Source organism: Procambarus clarkii, chromosome 51, assembly GCF_040958095.1.
Source record: "Procambarus clarkii isolate CNS0578487 chromosome 51, FALCON_Pclarkii_2.0, whole genome shotgun sequence".
NCBI classification, from domain to species: domain Eukaryota; kingdom Metazoa; phylum Arthropoda; class Malacostraca; order Decapoda; family Cambaridae; genus Procambarus; species Procambarus clarkii.
The window spans coordinates 13,748,298-13,770,663 of NC_091200.1; the positions used below are offsets into that span (position 1 = coordinate 13,748,298).

Below are 22,366 nucleotides of genomic sequence, written 5' to 3' on the forward strand. Positions count from 1 at the left end.
TGGAATGTGAAGCAACTGAAGCTCTGCGCATCAAACTCAAAACTAATCCAACGACAGCAGCTGTAATAGATGCAAAAACCACAGCGACTACAATGATTAGAAAAGCCGTTGAAGAATGGGACTCGCTAATAAACATTCTGCACCTACATCCGCCACCAAGATAATGTTATTAAAAAAAAGACTAAAACCAGTGCACTTAAACAGGAGCAAAAAAGAAACGGGAGAAGAGGAGGAAACCCCACCGCCATTGAAAACTTTGATTCAAATATTAGAGTAACAAGGTTATTGCGAATAACCAAACTCAATTACGAGCTCACTATAGCCCATGCTACACGGACATTTCGTTCTGAGTAGCTAAATCTAAGACAACAACAACAACAGGTGCAGTTGTTAGAATGAGAGATGGAGCCACGCCAGGTGATGCGATGGTCACCACTGCGGGTGGTGACCATCGCTAATATCCTAGGGTTAACCAGACCACACACTAGAAATTGAAGGGACGACAACGTTTCGGTCCGTCCATTCGCCTTTCATTCATTTTCATTCATAGTTTTGGTAGGGACGCGAGTCTTATTTTCCTCGGCGTCACCCCTTTTATATGAAAGGAACCGTCGGAAATGCATCTGAGGTGCTGTGTGGTTTGTCGCCTCCTCGTTGGTGGAGAGAGGCGACGCCACAGTGTTTTTGTTCAGCCTTCCCATGACATGGAAGAAGGTTGGTGCTCTGTCCCCATGCACACAGACCGATCGATAGCTGACTCGATGTGCAGTCGTAGGCTGGAGAAGTGATCGCACGGAGATCGGAAGGAATCGTCGTTTCATTTTCATTCATTTCGGTCCGTCCATTCGCCGTCCAACTCGCCTTTCGACAAACTAACACACTTCGTAGCAATCTAGTTCACACTGCTCCTCCTGCTTCTAATGCTGCTGGTGTCTACTCTATTTCCTGTTCATCTTGTCCTCTCCAATACTTTGGCGAAACTGGCCGTACACTGAATGACAGACTTAAAGAACACAAGAGAAGTGTTAAGTCTGCAGACACTAACATTGCTCTCTTCTGCCATGTGAGGGATTCTAATCATCCCATTGATTGGTCTTCCTCCAAAATAATCTTTCCTGCCTCTACTCTACACAGACGCCGTCTTGTTGAATCGGCTCTTATAAACAATGTACCCAACATGAACTTGAGTCCTGGCTTTGTTGCTGTGGACTCTTCCCTTTCACAGTATATACTCAAATGCTCTAATCTTTCTAACAAACATGACTTAACATAAGCTTTCCCCCTTCCATTTCTTTCTTTCTCTTTCCTTTTCTTTCTCTCTTCTCCCTTTTTCTGTTCATTGTCTTCTCCTACGCTCCCTTGCTATCCTCTTCTTTTTTCCTATTACTATCTCCTTCGGTGGTTATAATAGGAGCTGCCTCGTATGGGCCAATAGGCCTGCTGCAGTTCTCATTACTACTATCCCCTACACCTGACTTTCCTCCTCTGCTCTCTCTTGCCTATTTATTGCCTGTCCCTACCTCCTCATCACAATCGACTTGAGAATGGTCCAGGACGGACCGAAACGTCGTCGTCCCTTCAATTTCTAGTGTGTGGTCTGGTCAACATACTTCAGCCACGTTATTGTGACTCATCGCCTGCATCCTAGGGTTATCTTGAGATGATTACGGGGCTTTAGTGTCCCCGCGGCCCGGTCCTTGACAAGGCCTCCACCCCCAGGAAGCAGCCCGTGACAACTGACTAACACCCAGGTACTGCACCTATTTTACTGCAAGGTAACAGGGGCATAGGGTGAAAGAAACTCTGCCTATTGTTTCTCGCCGGCGCCTGGGATCGAACCCAGGACCACAGGATCACAAGTCCAGTGTGCTGTCCGCTCGACCAACCGGCTCCCCTAAGGGCCAGGGTCAAAACAATAATCACATAGCAAGTAGATAAGACTCAACAAAGATGGATACACACTTGCAACAGACTTAGATACTGCAACTGATTTCAATAGCTTCTTTTCATCAATTGATGCTAACCTTGCTATAAAAATCCCAGAGACCCAGACACTTGTTACTACTTATCTCACAGGCAGCTAACTCTCTACTCCATTTACCAGTCAGCCCGACAGACATTGTATCCATAATTCAAGTACTTAAAACTACTCACTTAAACCCAATCACTTAAAACTTAATGAAATACCATCTGTGATATTTAAGAGTGCTGCCCCTGCTCTTGCGCCACCCATAGCTCTGCTATTCAACAAATCTCTAGTGTCATACTTTCTTGAGATGATTTCGGGGCTTAGCGTCCCCGCGGCCTGGTTCTCGACCAGGCCTCCTTTTTGTTACACATCCCCCAGGAAGCAGCTGTCTGGCTCTCAGGTACCTATTTACTGCTAGGTAACAGGTGCATAAGGGTGAAAGAAACTGCCTGTTTGTTCTGCCTCCACTGGGGGATCGAACCCGTAATCTCAGGACTACGAATCCCGAGCACTGTCCACTCAGCTGTCAGGTCCCTCCCTATCTACATAGAGGAGGTTAATAAAGAACTCGAAAAGTACGAAGAGGAAATTAAGGAGACGTATGCACAAGTTGTAAAAAAAAAGGAGAGAGAGAGAGTGTGTGTGTGTGTGTGTTAGTTCTGAAACCCAATATTTGTTTACTTGTTTGAAATTAACTTTGATATGCAAATATGCTCTGCCCTGGAAACACAAACCGAAACTGTCTCCATTTTCCGCTTGTTACAACTTGTAATAAAGTTGTTACATCTTGGCTTAACGTGTTTATGACGTATTAGAACGTTGTTACAACTTGCTATATTGGTTGTTATAACTGGTTAGGAGGTGTTAAAACTTGTTCGAACGTTGTACCAACGTCGTAGTTTCGGTGTGTGTTTGGCGGGTGCACGTGGTTTACTAGGCATGTATTTTACATCAAGGATCAGTGTTATTTTTATAGAATTGAAAATTTTTGTTTTACATAAACTTACGTTATTAAACTAAAAATATTTAAAATCACAGGCTAACAAGGTACGAAAACTGAAGGAGGGTGGCAGTGCTGGCAAGGATGTGATAACTGCTGAAGTAGCAACTTTAATTAGTTTAAAGGGCCAGCTAGCAGTTGCACAGGGATCTGATCCCGCTGCCTCTGTTGGCAAGGACAAGAAAAAGAAGGGAAATGATGTAAAGGCGGAGACCAGTCCAGTTGGTGCTTCACCTAATATGAATGGTCCTGTAGATGAGAAAGAAGTTAACCGTCTGCAAGTTTTAGTTACAGAGCAGGTAAAGTATTCATTCTTGAATTGTCAATTATTAAAAATATAATGTATCTAATTAGTTGGTATATTTTTCAGGAAAAATAGATGAGAGAGGTATCACAATGTGTGTGTGTGTGTGTGTGTGTGTGTGTGGGTGTGGGTGTGTGTGTGTGAGTGTAATTACCTAAGTGTAGTTACAGGATGAGAGCTACGCTCGTGGTGTCCCGTCTTCCCAGCACTCTTTGTCATATAACGCTTTGAAACTACTGACGGTCTTGGCCTCCACCACCTTCTCACTTAACTTGTTCCAACCGTCTACCACTCTATTTGCGAAGGTGAATTTTCTTATATTTCTTCGGCATCTGTGTTTAGCTAGTTTAAATCTATGACCTCTTGTTCTTGAAGTGCCAGGTCTCAGGAATTCTTCCCTGTCGATTTTATCAATTCCTGTTACTATTTTGTATGTAGTGATCATATCACCTCTTTTTCTTCTGTCTTCTAGTTTTGGCATGTTTAATGCTTCCAACCTCTCCTCGTAGCTCTTGCCCTTCAGTTCTGGGAGCCACTTCGTTGCATGTCTTTGCACCTTTTCCAGTTTGTTGATGTGCTTCTTAAGATATGGGCACCACACAACAACTGCATATTCTAGCTTTGGCCTAACAAAAGTCATGAACAATTTCTTTAGTATATCGCCATCCATTTATTTAAATGCAATTCTGAAGTTAGAAAGCATCGCATAGGCTCCTTGCACAATATTCTTTATGTGGTCCTCAGGTGATAGTTTTCTATCTAGAACCACCCCTAGATCTCTTTCTTTATCAGAATTCTTTAAAGATTTCTCACATAATATATAGGTTGTGTTGGGTCTATGTTCTCCTATGTGTGTGTGTGTGTCCCAAATATTCACAGCAAAATAATAACATTCTGAGTGAAAGTTATGATAGGAAGTGCAGAATAGACCCAGTGAAGAGTACAGGTGCCATGGGCACAGATGTCGTCGTATGAATGTCAGAGGTCCACGGCTCTTAAATCTCCTACTGTATTAACAAATGCAAGAATTATTTCTGGAACATAAGTAGACATATTCAAGACTGTTTGGGTGTATTCAACATGCTTGGGTGTTGGTTTTTACACCGGTTTTTGCATTTTCAGTCTGTTTTGGGTCTGGGCCCTAGAGTTTGGGCACAGTGTCCCTGTCTGTTTATGCTTGCTCCCACACCTTGTCCCTCGGTTTTCAGTCTATTTTGAGTTTCCCTGGGTGTTCTGTCTGGGTGCTGTGCTTTGTCCTTCTATGTTGCAATTCCGCCGGCAAATGTGGTAGTTTGGGCTCCCCCCAGGTTCGATTTCAGGTTCCTTTTGGTTCTTTGGTTTCGTTCCGAATGTTTCTTCCTCTTGGGCCTCCTTTGTGGGTTCGGGGCTTTGTTACCTCGTTTGTTGTGACCTGATTCAGCTATCTGAGGTTCCAGGGTCTTCCTGGCTTGCAGGCTGATCTTTTTGTGTCGGGGATGGTGGGGTTCGTTCGTCCGTCGGGCTCACAGCACGGTTTGGGAGTTCGTGGCTGTCGAGTTTACGCTTCGGAGGGTTCAGGTCACTCGGGACTCTACCATCCGGCTCCATTCGGACTGTTCTCCGGTGGGTCATTGCCGGAACCACGGGGATTCTCTTAGATCCTTGTCCTTTGGGGTTGGTCCCTTCGAGTGGCTCGTCTGCTGGATTCTCGGGGTTTGGCTAGCTGTGCGTTTCATGTCCAGAGTGTGTCTTACGTCCTGGCGGACGGCCTGTCTCGGTTCATTCCTCTGTTCACGAATTGACCGGTCGTCGCCGACTCGTTTCGTTGACTTTCCCGGACATACGGACTTCTGGACATGGACATTTTCGTGTCTGCATGGTCTCGGAATCTCCCATTCTATGTGGCGCCCTTACCCGCTTGCAAGGCGTTCGCGGTGAATACCTTTCAGCAGGACTGGTCGAGGTGGAGTTACCTATTCCTTTTCTCCCGGTCCAGCTGTTGCTTCAGGTTCTGGCTTGAGTCCTTCCCAAGGAGAGTAGTTCTCATGGTCCCTTGGTGGCTGACTCAGCTTTGTTTTCAGACGCTGCATGATAGGTGTCCGAACCCGGGGTGTTTCCCGCGGCTCCGTCTCTTTCGGCAGGTCACACCGGTCCTGTACGTGACTGGTTCGGGCTTCTCCTCGACTGTTCGGGTCTGGTCTTTTGACGCGGGTGTATCGCCATCTCTATGATGATTAGGTGGCTTCATGGATGGTGTCCCACCTGCGAGCTTCGTCTTGGGGACAGTATAACGTTCCTGGCGTTTCTATTCACCATTTTCTTGCTCTTCGTAGGTTGTTTTCTCTTTCGCATTGGGTTGTCTTGTCCTTTCTTGGGTTTTCAAGACTGTTAATGGATGCTTCTTTCTGTTGCTTCATATCATGCAGCACTGGCGGAACCGCTCCAGCTTGCGTTCGAGGTGGACGTCACATCCGCCCCATTCCCTACGCTTTCTCGTGTTTTGTTTTCACCTCCGGCTTCCTCATGCGCTGCCTGAGCCGACCTCGTCCTTGATCAGGGTGTCTTCTTATCATTCCTCTCCTGAGTTTGTGATAGCCCTTTTCGTTCAAGATTGTTTTTCAAAGGCCATACTGTATTTTATTGGTATTGGCCCCTGCAGGTCGGGTCGGGGAGCTTCCGGCTCTCTGTCGCCATCTCGGTGCTACTTTTCGGAGGGGTCCTTGGGTTATTGATGCTTGGTTGGTTCTGCCGGGGGTGCATCATGTGTTGTCCGGTTGCGACTTCGCCGTTACCTGCATGCCGTGGCTGGGGATATGCTTTGGGTTGATCCGGTTCCCTTTGTTCCCTGTTTTGGGGCTCCGGGTCTCCCAAGTCGTCCGCAGGTGTCTTAAGTCTACCAGCCTGCGCTCTATCTTTGCGCCCGTACCATTCAGACGATTGCAGCTTTCACTGCAGTGTTTGGTGATGTCTTGGGCTCATTTTGGGCGCGAGGATTTGGGAGTCGCACAGGTTCCTGGCCGCCCATTCTTTTGTGAGCGCGTGTGCTCCTGTGTGTTCTTGTGTTGCTTTGGGTTGCAGGTTGCTGCCTCTTGTCTCAACTTCGTGTTGCGGAGTTTGTGGTGGCCACCACCCGGGTCAGCCCTTTCTTTTCTTTCTCTTTGGTTATGTAACTCCAGGGAGCCATAGGGGTTCCCCACAGAAAACCAGCATTGAATGTAATGAAATGCCATTTTCTGGGTGAGCCCCGGAGGCTCCCTGGCAACCCTCCCTTCCACCGGTCGGCAGTTTTTTCGCGTTGGTTGAAGCTTAGCTTCTGAACTGATGCTAGGCAGCCGGCGCGGTGAAGGTCGGGGCCCCCCCCCCTCCCTCCCTCCCTCGGGGCAGGGAGGGCTGCTTTGATGAGCGGTGCGGCAGTAAAGTGTGATGTTTGCTTGTTTCCTTGGGATTGTAGGGAGTTTCTACCTCTGTTCTGTTTTTTGTTTTAGTTTCTTACCATGTAGGGTTTGTTTTGTTATGCCTACCTTTCTGGGTGCCTAACCCTGGTCAATGGCAGTTAAGGAAAACCCCCAACCACATGGGGGTTTTCCAGGGCCATTGCTTCCTGAAACCTCTCTGAAGGGGCCAGGTTCTGGCACTGGTCCCTGGTAGGTCTGAACTCCATAGCTAATGTCCCGGTCTAATATAAAATACATTAGCCCGGTAAGCTCCAGAGGAGCCTCTGAGGCTCACCCAGAAAATGGCGTTTCATTACATTCAACGCTGGTTTTTTACTTTAACTACATTAACATTATTTCATACCACAGGGTAACAAGGTACGAAAACTGAAGGAGGGTGGCAGTGCTGGCAAGGATGTGATAGCTGCTGAAGTAGCAACTTTAATTAGTTTAAAGAGCCAGCTAGCAGTTGCACAGGGATCTGATCCCGCTGCCCCTGCTGGCAAGGACAAGAAGAAGAAGAAGGGAAATGATGCAAAGGCGGAAACCAGTCCAGTTGGTGCTTCACCTAATATGAATGGTCCTGTAGATGAGAAAGAAGTTAACCGTCTGCAAGTTTTAGTTACAGAGCAGGTAAAGTATTCATTCGTGAATGACACTATTCCAAAAATACTCAATTTGCAGGCAGTAAAACTTCCAAGAACATCTACTCTTTCCAGTATGTATACACCCACACATTCTACCTCCACCAGAAGGTCATATACCTAAATCATATTCAAGAGTTCAAATTCTGCCCCCATGTGGGTTCATACTTACCTGTTCTCCCTACCCTGACTTCCTCTCTTTCAACAATTAAGTGTCATAGTGACAAGAAAAGCCATGCTGGAAGAAAAGTAGTGGCAAATGATTATTTCTCCACTACTGTTCCTATTCCTGCTTTATTTAACCCTTAAAATGCGCCTTGCATCATATGATGCTTTGACCAACTTGCAGTAAATTGTGCATCGCATCATATGATGCTTTGGAGTACTACGCAAGATTTAAACGGCCCGCAGATACACGGGGTTCACCACACCTTCATCAGGGCTCTTGTAAACAGATGTCATTTTTTAAAAAAATCGTGGGCCAAATTCTCAGGTGTTAGGGGCCTCAGTATTGAGTGAGCTACCAAGCCTGACACACGCAGCATGAGCTCACAGCACTGCCGTTCAGCTTGTGACCACAGCATCACCTAAAAATGCCATAATATACTTGTTAATGCTATTATGTAGCGATGATGATATTACAGAAGACCCCTGACTGTGATAAAACTGACCAGGGTTCTGATAATAGCAGGATTGTGGTGATATTTAGCGCTGTGCTCCATGGAGGGAGGAGTAATGCTGTGGGAGGGAAGGGTAGTGGCATTGTCTTCTGACTGTGTGTGGCCACCTTTTATTGACTGCACTCACCATACCAGCTTAGTGGTTCGCTATGGTGAACACAAATGTAGATACTTATATATAACGTGTGTATAGAGGGTATAAACAGCAAGAGTAGTAGGTTGGGAGCCGCCATTTTGGTGAGGGAGAAGCGTCGTCTGCAGGACTTACCATGTTGTTTATTGGTGACCACGATGATCTTTGGGCACCATACCAGTTTACTTGTACAAGTATGGTGAATAAAACAGGTAGATATTTATATATAATGTGTGTATATAGCGTAATAACACCACAAACAGTATTGTTGGAGGAGAAATATTAGTGCATCTGGCCTTGAGGTCGGTAGCCATCAGCTGACTGTGTGAGTAGCTACGCCTTTGTGCCTTTACTCACCATACAAGCTTAGATGTACAGTTATGGTGAACAAAACATGTAAATACTTATATATAACATCTATATATAAAAGCAAAAACAGTATGGTGGGAGGAGAATGGTAGCAAGTCAGGTGAGGTGAGGGAGGGAAGGAGTGGCAGCCAGTGGCGGGCTGCCACTGGCACTGCCACTCAGCATGCCAACTTAGTGGTTCGTTATGGTGAACACGAATGTAGATACTTATATATAGTGTCTGTATATAGTGAATAAAAGCAAAAACAGTATGGTGGGAGAATGTGGGCGAGTGAGGTGTTGAGGGAGGGCATGAGTGGCTAGCTGATACACGGCGGTAACTCCTCGTTACTTTTTGACTCATAATAGCAACTTAGTGGTTCGTTATTGTGAACAAAACATGCAGATACTTATATATAACCTGTGTATATAGTGTAATAACCGACAAAGTATTTGTTCACTGTTTGATGAACATAATTGAATCAATAATATGCACACCATATTTTTGAGTACAGCGATGATTCACTCATTTTATTATATAAATATATCACACTACACACTATTGAATAATATTACAGCAAAAAAAACTACGAAAAATCAATCAGACATTGAAATAATTAGGTAATTATCTCTTTGTGGCAACTCCGGCCTGACAGCTGGTGACTTCCCCGCCCTATAGTGGGCAATATATGCCACTTACAATTTTTTTATTATTTTTCCCATGATCAGTGAACACAAATTAACAGGTTAGGAAGAAAAAAAGATTTTTTTTTTTTTGTATGCGCCTGTGGGTGTCAAATGGTATATAGCCATGCGCCATTTAAGGGTTAAATAACCTTTTGAGAGAAGTAGGATCATGTGTATATCAGTGTTATAGATGTTATCAAAGAATATTGCACAGTGCAGCATGTATCCCACATGCCAGATATTGTCACGCTAACAGAGATGAAACTTGAAGATTATATTTTAAATGAGGTTGTATTCCTGAGGGGCTACTCAATTTGGAGATGAAAGAAAAATGAGAAAAGGTTGAGGTTTTGCCATGCTGGTGAAAGTACACCCAAAGGTAAGAGAATAAATAATTGAAAACTCACAAGCAGCTAACATAATGGCACTAGAAGTGTATAATTGGGATGATTAACTGATAATCATAAATGCCTAGAGTCCACCAGCTAGCAACACATGGAGAAAAGAGGAGCTGGATGACAAATGAGAATGTTTCATAAGAGATAATCCACAGGAGCCATGAAGAGTATTCGAACCTATGCGCTGGGTATTCCCAGATGCACACTCTAAACGACTACGCCACAACATGGTCAAAAAAATTGCAACCTAGGGTGCTACTGCACTCACTATGATTACCAAGGCTTCCACTGAAGCCGAACCATGGTTTCACACAATTCCCCCATGCACTCTGGCTCTGTCGTCCAGTAGATCTATTTCTAACGCCTCTTTCAATACATGTACCATGTCGTGGCGTAGTCATTTAGAACATGCATCTGGGAATAACCAGTGCATAGATTCGAATCCTCATCATCGCTCCTGTGGATTTTCTCATTGATATATCATGATAATGTGATTTCTCTCTATAATTAGAGAGATTATAGTAAGAGCAGGTATAAGTAAACCACAATTATTAGTACAGTGATACCTTGATTTTCAAATTTAATCCGTTCCCAGAGTCGGTTCGTAAACCGAAAGTTCGCAACCCGAAATGAATTTTCCCATAAGAAATAATGTAAATTGAATTTATCCATTCCATTCAGCTAAAAATATTAACTTAAAAATACATTTTATACAGAATACTATTCAGATTTTTCATACACAAAACAATCAGGTATAAATATAAACCATAAACAAAATAAGTGAACATTTGGCTGTACTTTACTGAGGACTTGTTAGCATATGGGAGTCTGAGGAGGAAGGAAGGAGCAGTGTTGGTATGGGGAGGGTGAGGAGGAGGGGGAAGAAGGTGAGCCATCCCCTGCTCGCATTAAACACTTTCATATACACATCACTGGTTCCAGACTTTTCTTTCACACATTTCACTACCTCTGTTTTGTGGCAGCCAGTCAGAATCAGTCGGTTAAGTCACAACATGTCAGTCAAGCATTCAGTCAAGACCAGTCACAGGCAGTCATAACCAAAGGCAGTCAAGCATTCACAGTTGTGGTAGCAACCGATTAAGCATTCACAGTCATTCACAGTCAATCAGGCATTTGCAGTTGCAACCAGTCAGTCATAAACAATAAGTTTAATGTCAGGCACTCAGGGAGTCTGCCTCCTGATCAATCAGCTGCTAGCAAGGAAGTCGTAATAATACCATCCATATGGCTTGGAGGGATACTGCTGTGGAGGGGAGGCATTGTGGGGATGAGGAGATGGAGGTAGCAGGGAGGGACGGGGGGGTGACCAGATCTTGTGTTAGTCTTAGCCGGAAGCTCACCTACTCATGCCACCGCCTCTGCTATTCACCCTCTCTTTCTGACCACCCATCCTGCTATTCATCTGCCCACCCACTGTTCTGACCGCCCTGTTACTCATCCACTCTGTGCCCGCCCTGCCACCCACCTCTTTAGTCTACCATCTGCTGCCTGCACACACAGACACCTGCCCGACCACTGCTGCCCGCCTGTCCACCCACTTTGCCGCCTGCCTTGCTACTCATCCAACCACTCTTATCACCTGCCCACCCAGTCGCCCTCCACATGTTCTTCCCTAACATGATTCTAGGGCTGGAGTTTTTAAAAGATTTTCTTTCCTGTTCCCCCATCAGCCTCCTTGTCCCACTCACCTGCCATCCATCCATCCATCCTCCCATCCAGTCCCCCACACCATCCATCCATCCTCCCATCCAGTCCCCCCACCATCCATTCATCCTCTGACCCAACTGTCAGAGAGGGAGGGGGTCAGACGTGTCGTCGTCACGCTCCATGAAAAAACTCAAATAAATCGGGGTTTTTAGGATTACAACCATGGATTACGGACCACAGTGACCACGAAGTGCATAGTGACTTGTAGGAAAGTTGAATACAGTAATTAACAATGGAACTTTGAGTGAAATAAAGAATAAGCGTAGGACCACGTGCGAGCAGTGCCACCAGCTGCATGGGTACGTGCATATAGGCGATATACATCACATATAGCAAGCAGTAATACGTTGAATAGTGAAGTGGAACGTGTAACAGTGAGTGGAAAGTGGAACATGTGGAAAGTGTTGGAGAATTACACATAGAAAGAAATAGAAATGTAATTTTGTGGTAGGAGGAGGCATCACGCAGTGTTTACACAACAGCCATGAGGCCTACCAGTGTATGGGACGTCCCTCAGTGATAATATACTGGCAATATATATACAGTATTGTAATACGGGAATGTGGGTTTAGGAACTGGTAATAGAGTAAGTTAATACCATTGCAAATCGGAAAATAAGCAGATAATCCTTAGGATGATACAGGCAAATAATTCAGTGTTATAAATCAAGGAACTGGCAACGGGTGGCATCCACCCACCCCGCGACCTGTGACACAAACAACGGTCAACTATACCCCACTAGGACCGTCTTCACCACTAGGCGATAAGTACCGCCCTCATAAACTTGAACAAATAAACATATATAGTATTATAAACATACTGTATACATATTATATATACATACATATAATACTATAAATATATTCAAAATATTATAAATAGTAAAATTACTGAAGCCAACAAGGGATAAATTGACAATAAATCACAAATAGGGGAACAGACAACCTCTACGCCACAAACCCAACGTGGAGACGTGTGGAAGATGCTTTAAGCCACTTCGGAAGAGTGTTGTAGGGATTGTATGTAACATTTGTAACATAAGATTTCACCTGAGTTGTACAGAATTACGTACACAATATGCAAACAGACAAGGTACCTACAAGGATAGACTGATGTGGGAAAACATCACCAAACTAATGAATGGCATTCCTGAAACACATAGGTTACAATTCACACAAAAGCTTCCAGAAATGTATGCAGAGTATGAAAAAACAGCAGCGAATACTGAACGCAACCCAGGGACTGAGAGCTTAGAGAGTCACATTGGCAATGTAGAAGGACATTGTGTCGAGGTACACGAAAATGAAGGCAATATTGAAGAGCAAACTGGTAATAGGAGTAAGGAGAGAAACAATGAGAAGGACGAGAGCACAAATGAGAAAGACGAACGCAACAAAGAGAAAGATAAGGGCAATACCGAGAATGAATGCGGAAACGAGAAAGTTGGAACAAAAAACACCAAGAGGTAGCCAAGTCGTGCACGGGTACAAACAATAAGAATACAAGCACAGATGAAAATATTTGCAGGTATTATGCAAAAGGACAGTGCCGATATGGGACCAGAGGCACGGGATTCACCTTCATGCACCCACGGAAATGCCGAAACATGTTAGGGAAAGGCAGCTGTCATTTTGGAACAGATTGTAGATATTTCCACCCTAAGTTATACAAACTCTCAGTGAATGAGAGGAAATGCTATGATTTACATTGCCCTAATTTCCATGTGAAAGGTACACTGTGCTATATGAGAGAGGAAGTCCAATTTAATAGCCCGGGAAATTTTTTAGAGGCAAGCAGAACCAGAGGGAAGAACAGACAGGCAGAAACATTGCAGGAGTATGGATGGGGAGGGGGAAATGCCCAAGACTGGACTACGTTTCATCATCAAGCCCACACATACTACACCCCCCAACTACACAGAGACTACCACACTCCCCAGTATCACTTTCAAAACTGGACAAACCATTGCCAGACCAGCACACCCTGGGTCAGGGTAGAGAGGAGGGAGAACTACCAAAACTTTCCAGAAGTGACACACAATATGGACAATCATTCATATTTGCTAACATTCAAGGTCTAAAATCAAAGTCAAGAAATAAAGTTAAGTTCATAAATGGCCTCCTTTTAGAGTCAAACTTAATATTTGGGGCATTCACGGAAACTCATACGAAAGATTACATGGTGAAATCTGGATTCCATATTGTAATTTATATAGATGTGATAGAGAAAATAGGTCAAATGGAGGAGTAGGTCTGTATATTAAAGAGGACCTGGTATGCACAGAGCTACTAAATTCAACTAATGAGGTGGTAGAGGTACTTGGAATTAAGGTAGAAAAAATAAACCTAATTATTATTCTAATATATAAACTGCCAGATACAACGGTTGAGGAATTCACAGAGCAGATGCACAAAATAGAGAACATCCTTGATAATCTAGCGAACCCAGCACCAGATATTATCTTCCTTGGAGATTTCAATTTACCAAGTTGGAGAATGGTAAACACAAATATCATAGCAGGGAATGACCCGGGAAATAACCAACCACAGGTCAGAGAACTTTTGAGATTCTGTGACAAATTCTCGCTCAATCAATAGATCACAGGTCCAACTAGGAACGAAAACATACTAGACTTGCTATTCACAAACAATGATGAACTAATCAGAGACATTACAATTTCTGATACTACATACTCAGACCTTAAGCTCATTGAAGTGCGAACTAGCATAAATAACGGTAGTAGGTCTAAGAGACCCAACAAGCAAGAAGGAATATTCAATCAATTCAGTTTCAACAATAAGAGGATCGACTGGGAAAAAATAAATGTAGACATTGCAACCATTCAATGGGAGACGGTCTTAAGCGACAAAACTCCCACACAGGGAATAGATCAACTGGCAGCTGAAGCATACAAGGTCTGCCTGAAGCACGTGCCTGTGAGGAGGGTCAGAAAGAGGACCACTCTAGAAAGAGAATGAAGACGACTGTACAGGAGAAGGGAAAAAATAACGGAAATGCTTAGGCAGACACGACTATCACACTCGAGGAAAATAAACCTAAACAGGGAGATCGAAGAAATAGAACAAACGTTGAAGTGATCATACGAGGCTGAGGAAATGGAATTGGAACTATACAAGAGATAAAGAAAAATCCAAAATATTTTTTCACATATGCAAAATCAAAAGCCTCCACCAGTATTGGACCTTTAATTACAACTGAAGGTACGTACACAGAGGACAACAAAGAAATTTGTGAAATTCTAAGAAGCCAGTATGAGGCTATGTTTAGTACACCAATAAATAACATGAAAGTTGATAACCCAGACAGCTTTTTTATGAATGACTTTCAAGCTGCAGATAATATAATGGATATTAACACGAACTCGAAAGACTTTGAAAGAGAAATTGACAATATGCCCATGCTCTCAGCTCCTGGGCCTGACTCATGGAATTCAATATTCATAAAGAAATGTAAAGTACCAGTAGCGCGAGCACTCAGCGTAATATGGAGAAAGAGCCTAGATACAGGGGAGATACCAGCAGCACTTAAATCTGCAGATGTAGCTCCTTTGCACGAGGGGGGGAGTAAAGCCTTGGCAAAAAATTATAGGCCAGTTGCACTAACATCACACATAATAAAAATTTTTGAAAGTGATTAGGAATCAAATTTCTAGTTTTAAGGAAAATAATGAGTTGCACAACCCAGACAACATGGGTTTATAGCAGGAAGATCCTGTCTATCAGTTACTCAACCACTATGACAAAATCACAGAAGCTCTAGAAGAAAAGCAAAATGCAGATGTAGTATACACAGACTTTGCAAAGGCATTTGACAAATGTGATCTTGGAGTGATTGCACACAAAATGAGGTCAATGGGAATAACTGGTAAAGTGGGATGCTAGATACTCAATTTCCTTTTAAACAGAACACAGAGTAACAGTTAATCAAATAAAATAAAGTCCAAGCGCAGTTAAAAGCTCTGTACCTCAAGGTACAGTACTTGCACCACTGCTGTTCCTTATTCTCATATCAGATATAGATAAAAATACAAGTCACAGCTTCATGTCATCCTTTGCAGATGACACAAAAATCAGCGTGAAAATTACCTCTGCTGAAGATATGGAAACATTACAAGCAGATATCAACAAAGTTTTTGATTGGGTAGCAGACAATAACATGATGTTTAACAGTGATAAATTCCAGGTACTCAGGTACAGTGTACGGCAAAAATGAGGACCTGAAACATAATACAGGGTACAAAACACAATCTGCCCATAATAGGTAACCAGCATGTCAAGGATTTGGGAATAATGATGTCTGATGATCTAACGTTTAGGGAGCATAACCAAGCAAATATTGCGTCAAACAGAAAAATGATAGGATGGATTACGAGAACTTTCAAATCCAGGGATCCTATCACGATGGTTGTAATCTTCAAGTCACTGGTGTTGTCCCATCTTGAGTACTGCTCAGTACTCGCTTTCCCCTTCAGAGCAGAAAAGATTGCTGAAATAGAGGGAATACAGAGAACATATACGGCACGCATAGACGTGATAAAGCACCTAAATTATTGGGATCGTCTCAAAGCTCTCCAAATGTACTCACTAGAAAGGAGACGAGAGAGAAACCAAATAATATACACATGGAAGATACTGGAGGGCCAGGTCCCTAATCTACACAGTAAAATAACAATGTACTGGAGTGAACAATATGGACGAAAATGCAGAATAGAACCAGTGAAGAGCAGAGGTGCCATAGGCACAATCGGAGAACACTGTATAAACATAAGTCCGTGGCTGTTCAACGTCCTCCCAGCGACTATAAGAAATATTGCTGGAACAACCGTGGACATCTTCAAGAGAAAACTAGACTGTTTTCTAAAAGACGTTCCGGACCAACCGGGCTGTGGTGGGTATGTGGGCCTGCGGGCCGCTCCAAGCAACAGCCTGGTGGACCAAACTCTCACAAGTCAAGCCTGGCCTCGGGCCGGGCTTGGGGAGTAGAAGAACTCCCATAACCCCATTAACCAGGTATCCACCCATCCAGTCCCCCCACCGTAGGGGGCCTCGTAGCCTGGTGGATAGCGCGCAGGACTCGTAATTCTGTGGCGCGGGTTCGATTCCCGCACGAGGCAGAAATAAATGGGCAAAGTTTCTTTCACCCTGAATGCCCCTGTTACCTAGCAGTAAATAGGTACCTGGGAGTTAGTCAGCTGTCACGGGCTGCTTTCTGGGGGTGGAGGCCTGGTCGAGAACCGGGCCGCGGGGACACTAAAGCCCCGAAATCATCTCAAGATAACTGTCCATCCACCCACCCATTTCCCCCTCCCCCCTGTGCCACCATCCATCCATCCATCCACCCAATCCCCCCACCATCCATCCACCCACCCAGTCCCCCCACCATCCATCCACCCACCCAGTCCCCCCACCATCCATCCACCCACCATCCCAGTCCCCCCACCATCCATCCATCCACCCCACCATCCATCCACCCACCCAGTCCCCCCACCATCCATCCACCCACCCACCCATTCACCCCACCATCCATCCACCCACCCAGTCCCCCCACCATCCACCCACCCAGTCACTCCCACCATCCATCCATCCACCCACCCAGTCCCACCACCATTACCATCCATCCATCCATCCACCCACCCACCCAGTCCCCCCACCATCCATCCATCCATCCATCCACCCAGTCCCCCCCCCCACCATCCATCCATCCACCCACCCACCCAGTCCCCCCACCATCCATCCACCCACCCACCCAGTCCCCCCACCATCCATCCATCCACCCACCCAGTCCCCCCACCATCCACCCACCCACCCAGTCACCCCACCCACCCAGTCCCCCCACCCACCCAGTCACCCCACCCACCCAGTCCCCCCACCCAGTCACCCCACCAAAGTCACCCCACCATCCACCCACCCACCCAGTCACCCCACCATCCACCCACCCACCCAGTCCCCCCACCATCCACCCACCCACCCAGTCCCCCCACCATCCACCCACCCACCCAGTCCCCCCACCATCCACCCACCCACCCAGTCACCCCCCACCATCCACCCACCCACCCAGTCCCCCCACCATCCACCCACCCAGTCCCCCCACCATCCACCCACCCAGTCCCCCCACCATCCACCCACCCAGTCCCCCCACCATCCATCCACCCACCCAGTCCCCCCACCATCCACCCACCCACCCAGTCACCCCCCACCATCCACCCACCCACCCAGTCACCCCCCACCATCCACCCACCCAGTCCCCCCACCATCCACCCACCCAGTCCCCCCACCATCCATCCACCCACCCAGTCCCCCCACCATCCACCCACCCAGTCCCCCCACCATCCATCCACCCACCCAGTCCCCCCACCATCCACCCACCCACCCAGTCACCCCCCACCATCCACCCACCCACCCAGTCTCCCCACCATCCATCCACCCACCCAGTCCCCCCACCATCCATCCACCCACCCAGTCCCCCCACCATCCACCCACCCACCCAGTCCCCCCACCATCCACCCACCCACCCAGTCACCCCCCACCATCCACCCACCCACCCAGTCACCCCCCACCATCCACCCACCCACCCAGTCCCCCCACCATCCATCCAATCCAGTCCCCTCACCATCCATCCATTCATCCATCCATCCATCCAGTCCCCTCACCATCCATCCAGTCCCCTCACCATCCATCCAGTCCCCTCACCATCCATCCAGTCCCCTCACCATCCATCCAGTCCCCTCCCCATCCATCCAGTCCCCTCCCCATCCATCCAGTCCCCTCACCATCCATCCAGTCCCCTCACCATCAATCCATCCATTCAGTCCTCTCACCATCTATCGAGTCCCCTCACCATCCATCCAGTCCCCCCACCATCTATCATGTTGTCCTCCCAAATACAATATTCAAGTGCGACAGTCACTAGGCGGGTAACACTGGTAAACTGAAGTGCTGTCACCCTGCCACCAGGGACCGTGCACTCAGTCGACCCATACGTGTATCAACAAAGTCGCAAGGGGAGGCAAAGTTTGTAAACCGAATCAAATTTTATGAAGAAATTGAGTTTGTAACCCAAAAAATTTGTAAATAGGGATATTCGTTACCAGAGGTTTCACTGTACTTGGTTACACTTCCCAACCTAACTGCCGGACCTCAATCTTTCGTTTATTCCATCTGTTTGTTTGCTGTCCTTTTCCGGGTGGTCCCTCCACTCATGAGAGGCCGATGTAGTTTCACAGCCTGCCTCTGCGGCACCCTCTGCATCTGCTTATCGACCAAGTACAGTATTGTTTTTGTGGCTGCCCGCAGCGGACGAAGACTTTTTCCCCTCTTACCATTTTATATCTTTGCTTATTTTTTGCATCCTGGTACTATGGCATCAGGAAATGCAGGAAGTCTGTTGTTCAGGGCTTCAACAAGCTGTGGAGCCAAGAGAAGGCAAGTTGTGATGTCTTTTGAACAAAAAGTTCAGCTTATAAAGGAAGTTGAAACTGGAATTCCTAGAAGTGTTGTGTGCACCAAGTACAAAGTTAGTAAAACCACTCAGATATTAACGGGAAGTTTGGCGAGATATTGAAGGCGAATTTGAAGGGTAAAGACGAGATTTCTGGGGGGAGCTCCTGCGGCTCCCCGGAGCTATCCATGGCTGATATGGATACCCCAACTATTTTGCATCAGTCGATGTGGGTGGAGTTCTAGACCACGAGCCAGAACCTGGCCCCCTCACAGAGGCACGGGGTGCAATGGCCCATAGAAATGCACATGTGATTTGGAGCGTTCTATATCTGCCATTGACTGGGACAGGCACCCAGAAAGGTAAGCGCCACAAAACAAACCCCTTTTCTGGTTAATAACGAAAATCGACAAATGAGTGGACAGAACTCCCCAAAAGAAAAACGAGCAAACAAGCATGTCACACGAGCCGCGCCGCATGTCTGAGCAGCTCCCCTCTTCCCAGGAGGGCCAAGGGGGAGCTCAGACCCCTGAGCCGGCGATCCCCGGCCCAGTTCCTCGGCTGAAGTGGTCGTGTGGCTCCAGTTCCAGTCTTGTCTCAGTGCTGTGACTTGTTTTCAGTGCTGCTCTTATGGTGGTCGTGTGAGCTGGGAGTAGTATTCTCAGGTACTCGGGTTGCATGTGCTTAGGGTCACCTTCCCTGAGTGCCCTGTAAGTACCACCCTTGGGGCTTGAGGTTGCCTTCCACAAGTCTCCTTGGGTCTACCTCTGTTGGCCTTTTGCTGCTTGGCGTTTGGGCGCCCCGAGTGTTTGGGGGTTTCCTGCCTTGTTTACCTTGGGGTTAGTGGTAGTTATAGCACTGATGGGGCACAGGGTACTGCATAGCTAGTTTCCACCTATAACAGCGGCCGGCTCTGTTCCCTCTGGGTTACGTTGTTCGCTTGCGTGGTTTTTCTTTTATTTTTGTTTTTGCCTGGTGGGGGGTCTGCTTTGTGTTTTCCTCCCCCTTGTATTAGGGTCGTTTGTGTGGTGGCACCCCCTGCTTCGCCTTCACGAGTGGTCACGTCCCGTGGGTTCAGCTTATAGCAGTTTGCTTGGTAGTTTGGGGTGCCGGTTAGCAGTGCCCTGCCTGGGATAACCCTTAGCAGACCCAGTCTAGGGGCCCTGGAGAACCCTGCGGGGGCTCTCGGGTCCGGTGGAGGAGACCCTTGCATCCCCTCTCGCTTTGTGCGAGTTTGAGGGTTGACAAGGCCTTGACAAGGGGACAAGGCTCTGTCCCCTTGTCTCAGGGTGACTCTCATTGTTTTTGCCTTCGTCATGCTGCTTGTTGGGTCGGTGACACATTCGACCCTGAGTCCTGCGAGCTGTGTTGCTTGTTCGTGACTCAATTCACCCAGTCTGCTGATGATTTACTTCGGGTGCAGGCAGCTCGCACGTTGCAGGGTAAGTTTAGGTTGTTGCAACGCTCTCGGGTTGTCGCTTCCCTGGACACCCCAAGGCTGCCCCTCTTTGTGTATAGGGACCCGGACTTGGGGGGGGGGTTGGTCACTTCGGCCCCTTGTTTTCGCTGGATGCTTGGGACTCGTTCTTTTGGACCCGCACGTTTGAGTGGCGCAAGGCGTTGACGGTGGTCAAGGTTTATCTGGGGGTCAATTTTGAGTATCTTAATGAGTGTCTTTTTCGCTCCTTCCCTTCTGCGGGATGTTGGTGCGGTGCAGCTCCATGTGCAGGTTCCTTCCCTGTCGACTGCACTTGTGGCAGAGGATTTACGCGCTCGTGGCTTTTTGACTTCAGTCCTGCGTTTCTTTTCCCTCCTGGAGCTGTCTTCTGATTGGCTTGCGGAGGATGTAGAGGCGCTTGGGGACGTTCCTGGGTCTGGCGCCTTGGTCTCTGCTGCTCGGGTGTCGTCTGCCATGTTGAAGCTTTTTGCGCCGATCCTGTGGGAGGCATCGCTGCGGTTTTTCGCTGCGAGGTTTGCGTGTCGTTAGGCGGTCCTTGCTTCCTCTTTGGAATCGGCTTGGGCCCTGGTTCTTAGGTTGTCTTCTTCCTTTTGTCCTCTGCTTTTTGAGGCTTATGCGATTGAGCGTTATATTCAGGCGGCTTCTTCCTCTTGCTGCCCTATGTCTGAGTTGTTGGTGCTCTGGGGGAACCGGTGGGTTCCTTCCCGGCGAGGTCGTACCAGGACTCGTGGTTCCATTCGTCGGGGTGGGCCACAGGTGTCGAGTTCGGTGCCGGTGCCGCCTGCGTTCCCACCTGTGCCTGGTCGGCGCCGTGTTCGCTCTGCACGCAGGTCGGGTTCTTGTTAGGGGCAGTGGCCCTTTCGCAGTTCGCCCCATTGACGGGACAATGGGGGGGGGGAAGCATACTCTGTTCGCTCACCCATGGTCTCATGATTTGTGGGCTTTTCGGGTCGTCTCTCCCGGCCTGCGGTGGCGTTGGTGGCTCTTCCTCCTCCGGGTGGAGGGGGGGGGGTTGCTGACGGGCCAGGCTTCCTCTCCTGCGCTCCGTCTGGTCTTCTTGTAATGGGTGCGCTTGGGCGTGGTCGAGACGACGCCGTTCCTCAGGTGGGTTTCCCGCCTGTTTTCAGTTCCGAAACGGGTCTGTGCAGACATGCAGTTCATTCTGGACTTGTCCTGTCTGAACCCTTGGGTTTCTTGCCCTTCATTTCGGATGACCACTCTGTCCAAGGTCCGGCTTCTGTTGGACATGGGCACTTGGATGGTGTCCCTGAATCTCAAGGACACGTATTGGCAGTTCGCCCCATTGCCGGGACGATGGGGGGAACCCGTATTCATTTGAGGTTCTAGGACTGGCTCGGTTTTGTTGTGGGGCGTCAGTGCTACCACTATCATTGTCTCCCCTTCGGGTTGAATCTGGCACCTCGCGTGTTTACACGCCTTACCTGGGTCGTGGTGGCCCATCTGCGTCTATTAGGTGTTCGGGTGTTGGCTTACCTCGACAACTGGCTGGTTTGGGCTCCCAGTCGGTCCGTGTGTCTGCTCGCCAGGGATTTGGTGCTTTCCCAGCTCACCGGGTTCGGGTTCCTGGTGAACTGGCAGAAGTCCCGTTTGGTTCCCTCCCAGGTTTGGTCCTGGCTGGGTCTTGTGTGGGACTCTCAGACCGCTTCCTTGTCTCTTCCTCCGGAGTCTCTTCTTCGGCTGCGGTCTTGCCTGTGTCTGTTTCTGGGGGCTCCCGGGTCACTCACCGGTTGCTCAAGGGTTTGTGTAGGAGCCTGAACTTCGTGATGTTGGTCTACCCGCCGGGACGGGTTTGGCTTCGTCGACTGTTCTGGTTCCTTCGGGGACGTCCCTTCCGCCTCTCTCGCGATCGCTGAGTTTTCTTTTGGGGCCTTGAGTCGGCTGCTGCATCGCGGCTTCCTTTTCGGGTTTTTCAGGGTTCAGTGCCTTGGCACCTGCCCGAGCCCTCGCTCGATGTGTTCACGGACGCATCGTCTCTAGGCTGGGGCTTTGTGACCAGTGCTCACCAAGCCGGCCAGGGGCGGTGGGTTCTGTCCTTCCGTCGGGTCCACAGCACGGTGCGGGAGTTCACGGCGGTGTGGTTTGCGCTTCGGAGGGTTCGGGTCGCCCGTGGATCGACGATCCGGC

At 47.6% G+C, this 22,366-nt stretch overlaps 1 protein-coding gene across 2 annotated transcripts in view; it reads left to right on the top strand.

Annotated features, from left to right (window-relative positions):
• The window catches only part of MetRS (methionyl-tRNA synthetase 1), a 118,169-nt gene that overhangs the window by 66,255 nt on the left and 29,548 nt on the right, over positions 1-22,366 (top strand). For both annotated transcript variants that reach the window (XM_045769157.2, XM_069304035.1), the window contains 2 exons: positions 3,008-3,268; positions 7,056-7,319. In XM_045769157.2, coding sequence (XP_045625113.2) covers positions 3,008-3,268; positions 7,056-7,319 — 525 coding nt within the window. The remainder of the gene's footprint in view (positions 1-3,007; positions 3,269-7,055; positions 7,320-22,366) is intronic.